General features: G+C 48.8%; 7 protein-coding genes across 7 annotated transcripts; 3 read left to right on the forward strand and 4 right to left on the reverse strand.

Annotated features, from left to right (window-relative positions):
• Positions 1-1,610: 1,610 nt before the first annotated feature.
• On the forward strand, positions 1,611-2,279 carry FVEG_13538 (hypothetical protein; the record flags this gene model as incomplete). Its single annotated transcript, XM_018902902.1, has 1 exon — positions 1,611-2,279. One exon carries the CDS (start codon positions 1,611-1,613, stop codon positions 2,277-2,279), a length of 669 nt encoding a protein of 222 aa, XP_018761742.1.
• Positions 2,280-2,861: 582 nt separating this feature from the next.
• On the forward strand, positions 2,862-3,167 carry FVEG_13539 (hypothetical protein; the record flags this gene model as incomplete). The annotated part of the gene is made up of 1 exon (XM_018902903.1): positions 2,862-3,167. One exon carries the CDS (start codon positions 2,862-2,864, stop codon positions 3,165-3,167), a length of 306 nt encoding a protein of 101 aa, XP_018761743.1.
• Positions 3,168-3,905: 738 nt separating this feature from the next.
• On the forward strand, positions 3,906-6,564 carry FVEG_13540 (hypothetical protein; the record flags this gene model as incomplete). Its single annotated transcript, XM_018902904.1, has 1 exon — positions 3,906-6,564. The coding sequence occupies one exon, from the start codon at positions 3,906-3,908 to the stop codon at positions 5,961-5,963; it is 2,058 nt and encodes a 685-aa protein (XP_018761744.1). The 3' UTR covers positions 5,964-6,564.
• A 1,101-nt stretch (positions 6,565-7,665) lies between these two features.
• Positions 7,666-7,980, reverse strand: FVEG_13541 (hypothetical protein; the record flags this gene model as incomplete). Its single annotated transcript, XM_018902905.1, has 1 exon — positions 7,666-7,980. One exon carries the CDS (start codon positions 7,978-7,980, stop codon positions 7,666-7,668), a length of 315 nt encoding a protein of 104 aa, XP_018761745.1.
• A 2,722-nt stretch (positions 7,981-10,702) lies between these two features.
• FVEG_17545 (hypothetical protein) lies at positions 10,703-11,213 on the reverse strand (the record flags this gene model as incomplete). Its single annotated transcript, XM_018906789.1, has 2 exons — positions 10,703-11,099; positions 11,154-11,213. 2 exons carry the CDS (start codon positions 11,211-11,213, stop codon positions 10,854-10,856), a joined length of 306 nt encoding a protein of 101 aa, XP_018761746.1. The 3' UTR covers positions 10,703-10,853.
• A 464-nt stretch (positions 11,214-11,677) lies between these two features.
• Positions 11,678-13,228, reverse strand: FVEG_13542 (hypothetical protein; the record flags this gene model as incomplete). The annotated part of the gene is made up of 2 exons (XM_018902906.1): positions 11,678-12,122; positions 12,177-13,228. 2 exons carry the CDS (start codon positions 13,226-13,228, stop codon positions 11,678-11,680), a joined length of 1,497 nt encoding a protein of 498 aa, XP_018761747.1.
• A 325-nt stretch (positions 13,229-13,553) lies between these two features.
• On the reverse strand, positions 13,554-17,862 carry FVEG_17546 (hypothetical protein; the record flags this gene model as incomplete). Its single annotated transcript, XM_018906790.1, has 6 exons — positions 13,554-13,973; positions 14,034-14,135; positions 14,199-14,503; positions 14,553-17,365; positions 17,419-17,539; positions 17,589-17,862. 6 exons carry the CDS (start codon positions 17,860-17,862, stop codon positions 13,554-13,556), a joined length of 4,035 nt encoding a protein of 1,344 aa, XP_018761748.1.
• Positions 17,863-18,325: the final 463 nt, after the last annotated feature.

Below are 18,325 nucleotides of genomic sequence, written 5' to 3' on the forward strand. Positions count from 1 at the left end.
TTGGCGTACCATTGAATGTGTGTGGCTTGTAATTGAAGACGGTGAACTGTGGTTTAGACGGTCACGCTTGAGCTTATGATTGGCTATGTTAGAGAGAAACAAGAAGTGGCTTGCAGCAGACATGCTTTTGCAGGGATGTTTGCAGGGTCAGGGTCAGGGTCAAAGCACTGGTTTATGTCAAGGAAGAGATGCTCTATTTTGTTTATTACATTCGGTCGTGGGGACAGCTAGAATGAGAACATTCAGGAAATTTGTGTGTAGTTCAGTGAATAGTGTTTGAAGTCTCAACCTGGGGAGTGGTAACTTTGAACTTGTTGTTATCACAACCAATGCATCCACGTAAGGAAGCATGTTCTATTTCAATCAACGCAAACCACCGAATGCAAGAAGTTTCCAGGAACCGTGTCGAAAATAGATCACGACCGCTTCCCAGGGGCTAGCGTGTTAGTCAACGTGTTTCCTCACGTTCCCATTGTAAGAAACAGTGCAGTTGAGATACACTGTCTACTGTATGCCACTGAAATTCCGGAAACCAGCCAATGGGTTCGCTTCCACACACTTTAAGCCAATAGGTCGTTTGGATGTACAGTGCGACAGCAACAACAGAGCGTCAAAATCGATAGATCAGAAACGGCCGGGCGAACAGCAGTCAATACATTATGGTGGTCTCGCTTAGCTCAACAAAAGAAAGCACAATAGCAAGCGGTCCCTTGATCTCCGCAGTGAATGACATTAGATGCAGGTCCCTGAAGACCAGCGAGCCAATGCGGTCTGAGAATCTGGTTGCACAAACTCTCCCTAGAAACGAAAGTGTCAAATGTGCAATTATCATCAACAGACTGTTTGGAGGTTGAATGTGGCTGATTCGAAAAGGAGAGCTACGTCATTTGAGTAATCACTATGCACTCCGACATGCTGATGGCTGGACCGGTAAACGAATTGCTATGCCACCTTTACTGATTGTGAGATCCATCCAAATTGCCACGGTATGAGCAGCAAGGCCATATCGCTCTCTTACTCTGGGTTTCTTTGTTCCAAACTGCAATACAGGTTCTTTGCCACTTTTCACCCCACTGCTCGGATGTTTCATGCAACGCAGGGTTGGAGACTGATGTCATGGCGAAAGACTTTCCATTGAATCAATTCATTTAATGAATGAATGTGAATGTATTCCTCTTTGTTCAATTTCTGTGACTTTGCATCATGCACGAAGAAATGGATCATTGTCTCTGCCAACTGTGTAGTTCTTTGTAGCTTCTGCGCGCGGCAACTCTGTCAATGGCTTTATAAATAGATTCAACCAAGAGTTCTTTGTGCTTAGTCGAAGAAAATAGCCTGTGTACCCTGACAATGGCGCGGGTCGTACATTTGTCATTGATGTCTTTGTTTCAAGGTACGACCTGGCCCTTCGCCTCAATCACACATTGCGACTTCCTGACGAGGTCCAGTGCGGTATCAAAGATTCGTCAACAACTCATAAATCGCATCGCTACCCTAATTTACTTTGGTCCCAATTTAATCATCACAAGAGTCAGCTGTTCCTTTCGTATCAACCAGCCATTTTACATACTCAGTATCGCTATACATGCCGCTATAATTACACTAGCAATATGCATACTTCCAACCAGCCTATTGCCTTGCTTCCTCCGACTTGTGAAGGTCTCCCTTCCACCTCAATAAGACCCAGTGCTCGCCAAGCCGAGCCTGGCCACGATGAGGGGCTCACCACCGATAACGAGCCCCCGCGCCACCATCTCATCAACCGCTATTGGAAAGTTGTATTCATCCTGACAATACTCCTCTTCGTATTCACCCCTGCACGTCCTGCCATCCCAAAGAAGCTCGATGAGGATATCCTGCTCCAAATGGCCCGTCGCATGAACAGCCTAGCCGTTCCCTGCCCCAGGGATCTACCACGAAATATCAAAGACTATCCCCCTCCTGATCAACAAACTATTGCGACACTCGCAGAGTTTGAGAAGCTACCTCAGGAGTATTTACGACAAGGCCACGGACTATACTGCCGTCTGATGAATCCAGATTCTCCCTGGTCCAGCGACTTTCGTTATATCTACGCACTGCCCGAGGACATTGTCAGATACCTTTTGATCGAGACCAACACGTCAATATTTGATGAACCTATCGTTGCCCCAATCTTTGAGCGAAGCAGACGCATCGTGCTTGTCGAGAAGGAAAGGAGGCGCAGATTGGCGAGGATCATTGAACGAAAGATTGAGGAGTTGTATATCCAGAAGGGCCTTGGCTCGATGAACGAATAAGTGGCAAGGGTGAAGTGCCTTGGAATAATTGTTTTTTTGGTGACTCCGATTAGGTACAGTGTGATATGTTTTTATTCGAGGTTTAGATAACAATAGCAGAAAGTAAACATTGTAGCTAATTGGAAATACAGAGCTAAGATGACCTTTAGCATTGTGAATTAACTGTCTCAGAAATTGCAGCTTTTCGGTCAATTATTATAGTTGTTTCTGCTGTACCAATTTGTGAATTATGCATCCGAACAAAGAGAACTCCAAGTAAAATACAGGTCTGATTGATGGGGTATAAATTAACATTAGGCATGCGTTTAGAGTCTCCACGGGACACAAGGACACTTCACCACTTGACAAAGAGTATGGCCCACGTAAGGGAAGTCAATTCATGAGCCCAAGGCACCGCCTTTGTCGAGTATGGGACTACCATTCACCTGCCTTAGTGAAAGAGAATATATTCACACAGAGACAAGGACAGGTCGATATAAACTCATAGTATATAAAATGCAATTTAAATGGTCTTACAGCTCAATCTCTTCCACCGTAACAACGCCGACGACATCTCTGACTCATCTGGACCAACACTCAGTCATGCCTTACAACTCGGAAAAGAACACTCGCCTTCGCGCTCGACAGCTACAGCTTCTCTATGTGCTGCACAAGGACATCCCATATCCCTACGCAGACCAGATCACAAGTGAGGACATTGCTCTGGCTAATGCTCTTGAGCCCTGCTGGACGCATAGCCTCGCCTCACCGAAGCACGTTCTCACTCATCCTTGGGAGTGGGTTATGAAGAAGAGATCTCTTGCTGCTGTACTTCGAAGCTTCCGTGTAAAGGCCAAGAAGCTACTCGATGCTCAGCCGGCGCTTGAGGAATCGGATATCGAGATGTAAACAGCGATATGTAATATTTCCAGAAGAAACGATTGCATCAAGTCTCAATTAGTCAAACGGGAATATGGGATGAAATGAACCTTGACGAAATAGTCCAGCAGCAGAGGTGCAACTCTTTTCCCTCTCTAAGTGAGCTTAACCAAGTCTCGGAATGGATTTTTTATAACTGGTTTTGAGACACTACTGGAGACAATTCCAGTCCATTAAACTGATCAGGTTGAGGATGGAATTTAAGGCTGAAAAATACAATGAGGTTGCCTTTCAAGGCCATGAGATTAGTTGATGCTGAAGAATATCTGTGCATAGCGTAACGCACAGCCAGAAAAGGATTATTAGATCATCTAAACTATTTCGCCCTTCCCGCCAACAGTCATACAGAATTAAATATTGCAATGAGCCTTTCAATGGGGGAGCACAGTATAGATATGCATACTCCATGCAGCCAAGATAAGCAATGAGATGCCGAGTGAAGGTTCTGGTGACATATCGCCACAACTCGGATCTCTACGACCCATTTTCAGCCCAAAAGCCAACAAATAGTTTATCCTCAAATCAAAGACAAGGTAGAAGATGTGTATTGACGAGAGAACTGTAGTCTCTGCATGCTTCCCCGCATCCGCGAGCATTGGCCACCAACTTCTGTCTAACCAATCACTGCCCGCAAAACAAACAAGGATGATATCCCTCATACCAACACCCATCATCAATCCCAACTCCACTCCTTGCACATCATCAGCCATGCGCCTCGTCAACACCAAAAGCATCCAACTCGAGTTCCTCGCCGACGACAATGTGCCCGACTACGCCATCCTATCCCACACCTGGGAGCAGGAAGAGGTCCTCTTCCAAGACATGGGAAGCGATAGCGCCAAGTTGAAAAAGGGCTACGCTAAGCTCGAGAGCTGCTGTCGCGTGGCGCGAGAGAATGGGTTTGAGTATATCTGGGACGATACCTGCTGCATCGACAAGACGAGCAGTGCAGAACTGAGTGAAGCTATCAACTCGATGTATCGGTACTATCAAGAGGCTAGCATTTGTTATGGATACCTCGCGGATGTTTCTACCGTTTCCGAAATCCCGAATAGTAGATGGTTTACCAGAGGTTGGACGCTACAGGAGCTCATTGCGCCAAGATCAATGATCTTCTTCGACAAACATTGGCGTGAGTTGGGCACCAAGAGAAGCTTGGTGCAGGTACTATCGCAGAGAACAAGCATACCAGAATCTATTCTCTGCGACAGCGAAGAGCGAGAGACGACTAGCATCGCACAGAGAATGTCGTGGGCTGCTGATAGAGTCACAACAAGAAAGGAAGACAGGGCATATTCCCTCATGGGTATCTTTGGCATTAACATGCCCCTCCTCTACGGAGAAGGTGACAAGGCCTTCTATCGTCTTCAAGAAGAGATCATGCGCGTATCAGACGACCACAGCCTCTTCGCCTGGAAAGCCCCCACTTCTCGCGGCGGTTTACTTGCCCCGACACCAGCTGCGTTCAAGCACTCGGGTGACATCATCCCGTGGAATCCGTTCACGCCGTATAATACTCCATTCACGATTACTAATAAAGGGGTGCATATGCAGGCACCGTTCATTGCGCAGGATACTTCGGGCAGGGGCCTTTGTGTTCTTCATTGTACGAGGATTGGGATAAGGGATAAGTTGATTGCGGTGCATTTGAGGGATGTGTTTTTTACCATGGAGCATTTTGAGAGATGCAGGACTGATGAGTTGGAGTGGGTTGACTTGAACAGCTTCAATCTCACTCAATACCCCGTGAAGTCTCTGTGTATACGGCTCTACCTCCCATCAACCTCCCGAATGGTACGACAAGAGGGAGGGCAGGCTGATACACTATCCGAATCTAGTACAGTCGTTGAGCGCAATACCCTGTCATCACTCGCAGAAGCCGCGTCAGCAGGCGATGCTGGGTCAGTCTGGTACCTCCTAGCTCAAGATCCATCCGGGACGATGCACGATGAGGCCCGGTCCACGATATGTCTTGCTGCTCGTGGTGGCCATGAGCGCCTCGTCAGCCAGCTTTTGGCAAGAAGAGACACAGCACATCTTATCATAGACGACCAAGCCCGAACTGCACTGTCCCACGCTGCAGAGTGCGGCCAGGAAGCTATTGTTAGATTCATCCTGTCCAGCGCTACAATCCATCCTGATACACGGGATGTACATGGATTAAGTGCGTTGTGGTACGCGGTGTATCACAAACAATCTGCTTGTGCAGAACTGCTTCTCCAGAAAGGTTTGGTATCTGGCCATGTCGGCGGCGACGGCAACACCCAAACCGCACTTTGGCACGCTGTCTCATACGGCGATCTCGACCTTGTGAAACTCCTCCTGCAGAACAAAGCACTCCAATCTACTGGCGGCGAACCAGCCCTCTGCGCAGCAGTCTCAAACCAACACGTCGCCATAGCCGACCTCCTTCTCCAGCACGGCGCCGACCCCGACGAACGAGATTCCAAGCGCCGATCCCCACTGCAGATCGCCTGCAGACAGGACTACCACGAGATAGTAGCTCTACTGATGAGACACGGCGTCAACGCTGACGTGCTGGACACTGCGGGTAAGACAGAACTGGCGTTTGCGACGTTGATTGGTAATAAGACGCTGGTCAAAGTTTTGTTGGAGAATGGGGCGAATCCGAGGGCCAAGTGTGCGAATGGCAAGACGGCGGCGGCTTATGCGACGGGGCAGGAGATGAAGAGCTTGATTGGGAATCAGAGGTGGTATAAGACTTTGCTTGATAGGACGAGTACGAATCGGTCGGCGATGTCGTGATGGTGGTGTGTTTGTGCGTTTGGATGGAAGCAGAGGGCTCTTGGGATATGTGAGATGATGCCTAAATCGAGCCGTCGTCAGTCCAGTTGAGAAAAGAAGGACGATGCATTTAGCAGAAAGCCGTAAAAGAGGGATCGCATCTTAGACCGCTCAAGGTCACGAAGCACGTCTGAATGACTCTCTGACTCTGTAGATGCGGTCTTGACTCTGGTGATGGAATGGCTCTTGAGAAGCATGCAAGAAGAGGATGAGCGTGATCGACCTTGCGCATGGATACTCAGAGAAGCGAATGCAGAAGCAGATGAAGTGGACTGGATGAGTGCAGAAACGGAATGTGCCGAGTAGCGTCAATACTCATTGGGTCATGGAATGGGTATTACATGACCCGTAGAAATGACCAGCTCGCGCAGGATAATAGTGGGAAATAGGGAATTATCAGGGCGTGGCGTTCTCCATGTGCCTGGAGAGAAACATCCCGCGAGCAACCACGTACACAAGTCAATCAAGTCCGCTTGGGCGCCGACTTGGCTCAGGTTCCCAAGAGACTGCGACCTTCTCAGTTTGAAGTTTCCTTCTTGTTCGATCGGTGCAGAGCTCGGGTGTCGTATCTCCGCTCGTTTTGATTCGGTCCGCTTTGAAGCACTTCGATGTCTCGGCTCGTGTTCGTGGCAAAATGTTGAAGATATCGATCAGCATTGTCTGTTAATATCAACGGCGGATGGCGCTTTGGGGGCGCGTACTAAGGTATGTCAAGTCACTGAACTCATTGTCTGAAGTTGAGCGCGCCGCTCAGTTGCTTCTTCTACGTCCTCGGCCTTTTCGATGTCCCTGGATCTGTCAACCCTTGCAATGCTGTAGTTTCTCTTTACTCGAGAGGCCCTGGCAAGAGCCGACAAGTTTTTGTGCATCGCGCGCCTTACCTCGTTGCTAAACTCCGCCCTGCGTTTCAGCATCCTCTCTCTGCCGCGGAGATCTCCTCAGCCTCGTCACGCGAAGCGCTCTGCGAGAGAAGTTACTTTACTTACTAATCTTCACCGCCGTGATGGGCGAGCTAGCAGGTGAGACTATTCGTAGAGGGAAGCGTTCGGGACCGAGGTGTTTGTCAGGAAACTTGGGGTCAAGAAGGCGGTCTTTCGGTCGGCAGGCGTTGTGAAGGGAAACGAAAATGCGTTGCTACGGCATCAGATCTGGGACGCAAGCTCTGCCTCACCACACCCTTGACCTCGAATCCTTCAACACTGAACCACCATCTACTTTAGTGCGGCGTTTGAGTCTGGCCGTGATCACAGTGACAAGAAATTTATTGCAAGACGCAGAATGTCCACGATGGTCATGTTCTGGGGTGCTTGTGCATTCAAGAGGTTACAACTACAAACACACTTCACAATTTCACTAGGAACTTTTGTCTGGCTTCAACGCTGATTTATCCAGAACCACAGGAAACCACATGTGATTAACAGACTGTATACAGAACATTCCATTTTCCCAACCATCTTTGTCTTGCCCTGGTACTACACCCATGTAACCGGAATAATAAATTTGGTCCCCCCAAGTTCCTCATCTGTATGGTGGTGGTGGTGCTTGTTGAATCATGGCTGGTATTTCGCGATCATTTGGGTGGCTTGGGAAAATGTTAGCAGTCAGGTCATTAACGTCCAGCGAATCAAGTAGTGACTTACTGTGGTAGGGAAGACCGCTGGCTCTAGTTGGAGCTTTCTTTGGCTTCAGGTTCCCCCGCCTTAGCGGCCTCAAGCTGTTGCTTGAGCTTCTCATTCAGCTCCAGCTGTTTGGTAAGCTCCTCCTCAGCTGAGCGCCAGAAGTCAAAGTACCTCTCCGCCCGCTCCTCTGCCAAGGAGAGCTTCTTCTTCAAGTCCTCATTGTCAATGGCGAGGTGGCCGTTGGTTTCCACAAGCGCGTCATTCTGGTCATTTAGATACTTGTTCTCGTCAGAAATGATCGCCACCTTCTCCCGAAGGGCGTCAAGCTCAAGGCGATCAACTGGTAGGTCCACGGACATGATCGCAGTGCTGAAAGTTTGAGTTGGCGTGAAAGGGGTATAGAGTTGGATTGTGTTTTGTGGATGATACGACGGATAGAGGATTTGATTGTGGATGTTGGAAGAAGAGAAAATGTGGAAAATTGGCTGAGGGCTGTAGGGTCTGAGTATTTGGGCATTCTGACTGACACTGCCAGGACCAGATTGGATTGCTTAGCGAGCTTTGACACTGTCAGGAACTGGCAGCTTTAGTAGGCCCCTTCCCTAAACTTGAGTACTGAAGCCACCGAGACTACCCAGGCGGTACTCTTCATAGAGGTTCTGGTGTACGCGGAAGAGGATGCAACCGAAGCTGAATGCACTCTCCGGCGAAGTCTTGAGCCCCCAAATATACTCGTCAGTCGGAGATGGCTGCGTCACTTCGACAAAGCACCAAAGGTCTCAACTAACAAGCCCAATTTTCACTACTTTTTGTTCAGCCATTGCTTTGCGATGTACTCGAGAACCGCTTGTTGTTGTCCGCTAGAGGTGGAACATGATGATGTCGAGAACGAACAAGCCAGCCCTCTCATCGTTGAGAAGCTGAAGAACAAACACCCAGGTGGTGAACAAAGAGTCAGTATGTTCACTGGAACCTCTACGTGGGCCAGCCGCCATCCTTTTCCATCTGACAACTGCGAACATGACTGACCTCTGATGTTCAAGTAGTATCCTCCACCCAAATGAATCCAAACCTTGGAGCGACATCACAATACCACGAAGATGTCACCCTCTTTCCCGATACCTCTACCATCCGCTCATCCTCATCTCCGATCGCTCAGTCAACGCGAAGTGTCCAAGCACCAATACCGATACCTTGGAAGTGTAGAACGAAACCGCGAGAAGCCCTCAAGGGATCATCCAACACATGGTTTGCGAGCAGTGTCTCCTGTCAACAAGTCTACGCCATGTCCTTGAGGTGCAGGACCTCTACAGTTGCTTCATTTACATTACAATTGTTTCTGAATCGAGTCGCTGCGCAAAGGTTCTCACGAAGCCTTCTGTTCCGTAACAGATTCCGCCTCTCATCTCCCAGCGATTAAGCTGCATGCTTCTCAGCGCATCATCTGGGGGTCCATCTGCCCGAAGTGACTATGTGTGCCGGCTTATGAACAACGCGTCGACCGTGAGGGTAATATGAAAAGAGACGTCTTTGTTACTTCCACTACGCTTCTCAAATATATCCATAGTGCTTCAGGTGGCAGTGCAGGGGAGTTCAAGACTCAGTAGGCGATCGATGTCCTGGCTTGGATTGGGCGTCTCTCCTCCACTCGAAGTAGATTCGTAGAAGATGCCAACCGGCGCGGAAAGATCAACCCTTATCTACTCCTTTCAGCTCAACCACATACAATGCTTCAAATGATCCCATCGCTATGCCCTTGGTGTAAATTTCAATGCTCAATTGTTAAAAGAACTCACGAACTACCGAGCTGTCTAAGGTTGCCTCTCTATCACACATAATGTAGAGTTAGAATGGCCCTCGACATCGTTATTCTGTCGCAGATCCCGGTAGCAGCCCAAGACCAGAACGCAAACCTGGGAACAGATCACACAGTTAAGACAACGCACTGAATCTGCAAATGTCTATGGTCGTGACAAAGCTGTCTTCTTGACATAAGACCTGGATGGACAATGTAAAAGTTATTTATGATAAGCTCCAAATGTCCCGCAACCCGTTTGCCCTTTTGTCGTTGCCTGAGTCGCTGCCCGTCGCTCAGGAACTTCTTCCCCTTCTGATGGACTGATGCTGTCGAGCGACGTCGCTTGGTTTAGACTTTCAATTGGACATGGAACTTGACCACGATGCGAGACTACATGAGAGCCTGTTGGCTGACTGAAATGTATCGCCGTATTGAGGCTACGTCCATGTCGGGAGTGTTGATAACTGATCTCAATTGCTGTGCAGTCAGTGATGTCATTTTCAATGAACAGCCAACCCAACCGGCGCTCAACAGTGCACCTAGTTACAGGGCCCTTTAGTGGATTCGCTGGTGGTCATTCTCTGAAGCATCATGATTGGCTTAGCGCTTGGCGATTGACCAACCATTCCTCGTCTTGACTTCTTGGCACACCTCGCACCTCGATGTTGTAGCCCTCGATTCAAGTGATCTTTAACAATGCGTTGACCCAGTTTCCCGTTCCATCTAATTTTGCCGGTCTTTGACTACCACCTTTTTTTTCTTGTCTCTCCGCCTGCTCAATTGTTCTTGACAATGAAAAGAGTGCTGACCTATCTGTCTTGGGTTGTTTCCGGGCTTGACGCTCCGCAGTTCGGAGCCATTTGTGGCAAAACTTAGCTTCACACCATCTGCATGATCTGCACTAACCATTTTGCATGCCATCGTGATCGCTGTTCCTGAAGCTAAACCGTTTTACAAACTGGACTACATATAGTGCGTAAAGCTTATAATGACTACATTCAAGTGAGTCTTGCACACATTAAGGGCTCCCAGAAAGCAAATATGCATGGCATTGAGAATATGCCGGTTTACCGTTTGATCCGGCTTGACGCTGCGCGCAGTTACCCGTCTGAGATTGGCAGACGCAGGGATCGTGACCTAGTCAAGATTTCGCGTCTGGAGACTGTCTCAGTCGATCTGCGCGAAGGCGCAAGTGACGATCAACCAATAAAGTTACGGAGAGGTCTTCAAGTAAGGGCGTCGTGGAGTCGCCATTGGGCATTGGTCTTTGAGTGATTTACCAGGCACCTAATTGCGTCGAGAAGATTGACATCAAAACCAATCAAATCAGTGGTTACTCTTGAATATTTCACGTCGGTGAATTGAAACTTGAATAAAAACCATAAGATTCAACGTGTGAGGGTCCTTACAAACCCACTTCTTCATCAATGGAGCTTATGCCGCATCCGCCGTTCTGACCTCGCCCTTGTAGCCCCTCACAAAATAAACAGAAAAGCCCGGATCGACCTTCACCCAACCTCCCTCCTTAGGCATGCCCAGCCAAACGCCGCCTTGACATTTCTTTTGGAATGCACGATCACAATTGCTCCAGTGGATGGTTTGACCAGTGCCCTTGATTTCATCAGTGCTCTCCTCTATCGCGGCTGCGTCAAAGGCTTCCTGGTCGAATGGTTGAACCTCCTGTCAATTACTATTAGACTTCCTCGATCCCAATAATCGCAGAGCATTTCTTACCATGGCCGATACCTTGTTTCTTTCGCGCACGGGTGATGAAGAGTAAGAGCTAGGAGACATACCGAATCCGTGTTTTCGAGATCGCGTCTCCGCGTCAGACGCGCGTGATTGATCACGTGACTGATGATCAGAGATCGATCAAGTACCGGGTGTTTTCCGTCGAACGGGAACATCATGAATCTACAATCCTCAATCTGGGATAACTTGAACACACAATCGAGAGTATTTGTGTTTATTTGTGCATGCATTTTAATTGGATCTGTCTTTTTATTGTGATTAAATTGACTGGTTGTGGACGAAGCACAACGAGGAACCTTTATATCATCCGCAGTTTTTTCAACATGGTTGAGATCCTCTGGTCAATAAAACGCATTATAGAAATTATTTTGCTGGGACATTAAGTTACCATACGAGGTCTTTAATTGCAACATATAACTAAAATCCGCAAATACTAAGCGATACATACCTCACTGTCCGAGGAATGGCCAAGCATGACCGAGATGCGATCCTCCACGAGCTCGAAGCTAAATATATGGCTCGTGATTCCACTCTTCTAGTTCCTTCGTATAACAAATCCAGTACTTTTCTGGATGCTGCTGAGCCTTGAGCCACATATCCCGAAGACTCACTCCTTCCCAGCGAGCAGCGTAGAACCAAGAGTTAAGCGACCATTTCGCCACCTTGACGCGACCTTGGTACTTCTCCCCATCGACGACCGTCTCTTCTTCTGAACCGTCCCAGTCTGCGTCATACGCCCAAACCCAACAGGGATCGTAAGTGTCACGTTCCTCAATATTAATATTGCCGGAAACGAATTCGAGAGGAATGACAATGAAGGTATTCCGCAGAATTCCAGGGGACAGCAGATTCTCATTGTCCTCTGTGTTCTTCCTCTTCCTCTTCTTCTTATTCTTCTTTTCATCCTCTGCGGTCTTAGAACGATTCTCCTCGCAGTATTTTTTGAAGTGCCTGACAATCAGTTAGTAAGTTCATCAGCACTAGTCTGGTGATGGTTATACACACTTGCGGAGGTCGTCATCCTCAGCCAACTCCTCATTGGGGGAAAATATAGGCCAGTTCTCAGTTTCAAGCGAATGCAGCGACATCCAGTTCTTGCTACCTTGGCAATGAATACCGGCCCAGCTCACCCTCGATGGAGAGGAGGTATTTGTAATTCGACTCCAAACAGAGTTCCAGTTATAGCGTGCCTGGTACAATTCCCTAGACCTGTAGTAGACAAACCCAAATTGTTCGCCAATCTGTAGGATATGTTGTAGCCATGGAGGCGGCGCAGGCGAAACCCGTTTCCAGACCCCTTCAAGGATGTCCCGGTAGTCCCGCGGTTTCAAATTGAGCTCTTGGATTTCTTCTTGAATGTCCATCATCTTGCGCTGCTCGACTTCACCAATTCCTCCCTCTTGATTGAAGCTCTCAACCACAAGCCTTAACTGTCCGTAGAGTCGGTCCATGAGGTCTGGATCTTTATCCGCCCACCCCATTCTCTCGTCCTCGGAAAGTCCCTCGATAGCTGGAATCATCCACTTTGCATTCCTCCGAGCCTTCTTAAGTCGAAAATCGCGTATAAGCTCTCTGGCTCGGGCGGCAGGCGTCTGAAGCTCCTCTTCCTGTAGTCGTGCTTCGTAGATCTCCTGTAGCGTAGCATTGCCTCCTTCGACGTAATATATGTCGCAGTACACTAGCTTCCAGGCATCCAATCGGAAAGGATAGGTAAGTTGATCAAAGCCCGCCATGAAATTGATCAAGGTCGAACTGCTATCCGCAACGTTATCGGTGATGCGCCTGACCATTTCGTTCTCGTCCTCGAGGCGGTTCGTTCGGCCAAGCACGATGTTTTTCAGCTGTCCATCCTCTTTAATCTCGGAAGGATTAGCTAAGGCTACTTGAACAAGGTCGCGACCTGCGATGGTCTCTTCCAGCCTCTTGGCATCATCCTCGTCTTGGACAATTGTTTCGACTCTGATAACTTCTGATCTAGGAAGATGTGCCATACGGTCGCGGCGCTGGTACGGAGTTAGGTGCAGTATGCTTCTGTAAAGCTCCAAGTTTGGGTCCATTGTAGTTATCGCGGGGAACGAGTTTTGATGTTCAAGATGAGGTGAGGCCGTGAGTGAATTGTGACTTGCGAGGAATGGAGAAGAGTAGTGGCATTTTATCCTGCCGAGAGTAGACCCCACTATAATTTATGGATCTAGGGACTCATGACTAATTTCAGCTCATTGAACTTTTGCTGCTCCACTTCTGCAACAAGGCAGAAGCCCGGATGAAAAATGCTCCTACTTCCCGCCAACTTTGAGTTACGGACAGTGCTTGTGACAGAATGGCGCAGCTAATGGCTGGGCTATATACAAATACTCTTCAAAGATTCTAAGCTAGGCTGGGTTATTTGAAAACCACGTTGGGATTGAATTTATCAATCTCAATCCCGTGTTTCCTTCCATGCTCCTGGGCCTTCTCTAAGATCGTCTGTGCCTCTTGTGCATGGCTTAGAACCGCAGCAGCCGCCAGCTCGCTGTTGGCGTTTGCCATCATCGCTAGTCTCCTTGCGTTCTCAGCCGCCCAGGCCTTGGCCATCTCTCCGGTACGATACAATAACCATCTTTTTGTCCAGGTTTTCATCTTGCCAGTTAAATCCCTCATGAATGTAGTCCAAAGCTTGTCAAGACCCAAGACTGGTGTTTTGGGATACTCCTTTCGGTAAAGTGTCTCAAACTCCCTTAGGAAGACTTTAACTTCGTCATATGTACCCACAAGCTTATCGTTCACGCCTGGCTTTAGAAGATAGCCAAACACCTGCTCAACCTGGTAGGTATATTAGACACGGCTGACTTGCAGATTCATTGGAGGCAAATGCCGACTTACTATCTGGAGTTGCTCAAAGGCGTGCTGGGCAGCTCTTCTGGTGATAACTGCATACCTCTTCTTCCAATTACCCGCTGATATGGGCTCGTTGAAATCCCAAATCTGGCGAGATATGAGTTAGACACAAGCATACAAGGAAGTAGCGCGAACAAGCAGGGAACTCACCTGGGCCTTAAGGCCGTTGAGCTTGGACTCAGTGTTAACCATATGTTTGGCATTAGTTGTCGAGCCAAGTATCGTAAACAACATTTTCCGTGGTGTTTCTTTATGTTGGGCATTCCAGGCAGGAAAGCCGTCCATAAAATCAGTCTTCCACATGGAACAAGGTGGCATATTGGCGGGCTTGGTAGGATTGTCTGGTACTTCAATGTCAAGCCCAGAAGGGCTTGGTTCGCTTTTGAGTTTGTTGTGGACACCCATTGAGTATTCGATAAACATTGGAATGGTTTGAAGCTCCAAAATATGCTCAGCTATTTGGAGTCAGTATCACAAGTCAGTATGTTGTATATCGTTACTCACAAACCCATTTCTTCCCATCGTTTGGTTTACCGTCATCCTCGACGGTTGCGGAAATGCAGTCGCCACCGCGATTATCCTTGACATAATACATTTTGTCGTCGCCATTTTTCTTGGCCAAGGCTTCTCCCTTATCTCCGTTGGTGTATGTCTCCGATTTCATTCCCCAAGTGCTCTTATCGGGACATTGGGGTTTGAAGGGACGTGCGTTACCAACTCCCCTCTTCTCAAGACCATCGTCCTCATTCCATTTAGACGACCAACCCATCTCATTGAATGGAAATCCTAAGTTTCCAAGAGGACTTAGAGGACCAGAGGGTCCGAAGAAATCTGAGATGAAACCATCATCAGACTGGTCGCGGGGGTCTTCCAGCGACCCAGGATCGTAGGCATCGAGCGACGGTATGTGGCAGACGAGTGGAGCCTCCAACGTGCCAATGTGTTGCCCAATGTTCTTCTTGGCCTCCAGTTCTTCAGCGCCAATAGTACACATGAAGCCCCAGGCTGCCAGCAATGTCTCCTCAACGTAGTCCCTCAGCTCCCATAGCATCCCAATAAGATAATCGCCAGTAATGTGGGCAAACACTGGAGTGATATACCTGTTTACCAGGCTTCGAAGATCACGGACGCTGCGGGACCCTGGAGGAGCTATCATCATTCTTCGGAACACCAGTGCAACCGTGATTCCCCCAGGTATCAAATAAGGTGTATCCCGCTCAGCCAGGTCAGATAATCCCTCGCCGACATTCAATGCCATATTGTCCAGAGCACGCGACGAGAGCCTGTTCTTGGCAAGGAGACTCAGATTCGGACATTTCGGGTCCTTGGCCCATTCCTTCAGTGCCGTTTCAATCTCGTCATCGCCGGCATCAGTCAAGTCGTAAGTCGCTGTGATGTCGCAACAGTAGGCCGAAGTACCCTTGTCGCAGTTGTTATTCTCGGATTGCAGAGTCACCTTGACCATGCCTTTTGGACAATTGCTGTTGCATGTACCCGTCGAGACAGTATCCTTGTGGCTATTGTAGCCGTCCGACCATATGCAATTAGTGAAGTGCGGCTTGGTCTCGTCTCTTGTGTTTTCGCAAAGTGGCCTGTCTCCCTTCTTCCCGACGCTGTCATAGCAGGCTTGGGCTCCACTACCACTCCAGCTCGAAACGAATGGTGAATCGAACGTGTTGCTCCATCCGCACGGCTTTTTACCCTGGTCGACAGCGCACTCGGACTCCTTGCCGTACCATTTGTACTGACGATAGACATCCAGAGCCGCCGTGTCGCCTCTGCAGCAGGCGACCTGGGCCCTGCCACTACCGCATTCAATGTCAGTTGACGCCACCTCAACCATATTATCGTATGGACAACCAGGTGTGCAGGCTCCATTGTTGTGGAAAAGCCACTGACAAAAGGGCTGTTCTCCAGGGGGGCAGCAGAATGTCCGTATCCCATTGCCGTTGCAGGCAGTTCCGTCCATCATGATCTCCTTGGAGCTGGTTCGGTAGGGATCTCGCCTTGGGACTGTTTTCCATTTGCTCGAACATGTCTCTCCGCAGTTAGTCCATCGACATTGCTCGTCGCTCACATCGGCATTGGCTTCGCTCTCTGTGGTCTCAATAAAAACACCACCTCCAAGAGACTTGGTGCTGTTGAATGTCGTGACGCCCTTGGACTTGTAACCTGTAGCCTCCTGTAGTTGCTTCGAGAACTTCCCGTCGGAAGTATCTTGGCTGATGGCCCAGACCATGGCTCCCCCAAGACACTGGCTGCGAGCAAAGTCCAGTTTGAGCTTCCAAGTATCGACATCATCGTAAGTCAACCACGTAGTACCAAACTTGAGAGTCTTGATAGCGGCAGCCTTGTCCAGATCGCCTGATCCAATCTTGCCCCCAAGCTTGCGCATGATCTCAGGGTTAGACATAACGCCGACGGCGTCAGTGCAGGGCTCCGCAGGGCCACCCGCATCAAAGAGACAACCGGGAGACATGCAGCTGCTGCTGGATGCGGTAAAGGTGCGCGCATAGAATGCGAGTCCCATGTTGACTTGATCGGGGTTGACGTCGTTGCGCCAGAGCAGATCGAAAGCCTCCTTGATCTCAGTCAAGTTGGTATGAGAGTTGAGATGGTTGCCAAGCCATGATTTGGGAGTATCCCAAGCACCGTGGAAGTCATAGGACATGACGTTGAAGTGGTCGACATACTTGGAAATCTTCTCAAGGTCAAAGTGCTGAAGATACCAGTAGGAAGCGGGGATTGCGATGCTGAGACCGTTACGTTCTCCGCTCTGCTTGAGGGCGCTCTTGATATTGCTCAGGAACTTGGGAAGATTAACAAAGTCTTCCTCTCGTCCTTCACGATCATCGGCAGCCGGGTATTCCCAGTCAATGTCAACACCATCAAAGCCATAAGTAGCCATGAACGAGATGAGCGACTTGATGAAGGTTCTCTGGTTTGCATCAGAACGAGCAATGTCAGAGAAGGTTGTAACGGTCGGGCCTGGGTCATTGAAGGCCCAACCGCCAATGGCGATAAAGACTTTCAACTTGGGGTCGATCTTCTTCTTCCGTGCCAATTCACGGTACAAAGCTGGATCTTTGCTGGATGCTGGTACGATCTGGAAGGTCTTTGGGTCGATACTGGCGAAGGCAAAGTTGATATGGGTGTAGACGCCGTCGGGGATGTTGGAGGGTCGGAAACTGTCGCAGGACCTCGTGGAAGCCCATCCCTCGATGTATCCGACTACTCTTCGCATGGGACCTTTTGCAGAGCAAGATGGACGATTGACCGTCTTTTTTCCGCAGAAATCCTTGGTAGTACCGCAGTAACTAGTGATGTCAGCTCCGAAGCAACTGCAAGCTGTCTGTCTGTATCAACTTACCCATGCTTCGAACAGCAGACGTTGAGTGGACACTTGGTATGATTGGCAAACTTTGAGCCAAAGCCGCCCGGATCACACTCACCCTTGGCGTCACAGCCAGCGACACAATCCTTTCCACAAACTCGCCAAGGTTAACAATACGATACAGCCATCACAACAGTTGCACTTACAGTCTGGACCTAGTCCACAATGACCATACTTGGAACAGCATGCATTGCCTTTGCACGGGTTGCTCTTGTCGCACTCGAGCTTGAAGTCGCAAGTACTCAGACAGCCTTTGCCGCAATGGTCCTTTGTAGTACCGCAGTAGCCTGCACTACTACAGCACCCAGTTGCGCAGAGTTTCGTCTTGCTGCATTCTGCCGCAGATACAGCGGCCGAGAAGAGTAGAACAGTGAAAAAGAACAGCATCAAAAGCCGGTAAGGACGTTTTGTCAACGTCATGGTTGCAAGAATATGGACCAATTTGGTCGGGTAACAGGTGAACGTAGATTGAAGCAACAATGAGTGTAGTTGGTAAATCAAAATACCAGTAGCAAGATCTGGGCATGCAATCTGTTGAGCGACTTGAAGTCCAAAAGACAGAAGCTTCCTTGTTCACATGCAGTTCGGTCCATCGGAGTTTGTTGGTATTTCGGAGATTTCCTTTTGAGACTCTCCGCCAACAACGAGCCACTTTTTGTCATATCACCGGCCTCGCTTCATGGTTGACTTGAACTCTGACTCGTATTCTCTAACTTGAAACAGACTCAACGAGGTTGATCCGGCGGTAAGAAGGGTCTTTTTTGCCAAGGCCCGGGCCGTTTATGGACCCTTAATTTTAAAGCAGCAGGCAGTCGGATGTTATAATAGGACAAACTTCTCTTTCGATGGTAAACTGTGTTGGTTCTGTATGTTATTCAGTCTT

The sequence above is a fragment of the Fusarium verticillioides genome, chromosome 8, assembly GCF_000149555.1.
Source record: "Fusarium verticillioides 7600 chromosome 8, whole genome shotgun sequence".
Lineage (NCBI taxonomy): Eukaryota > Fungi > Ascomycota > Sordariomycetes > Hypocreales > Nectriaceae > Fusarium > Fusarium verticillioides.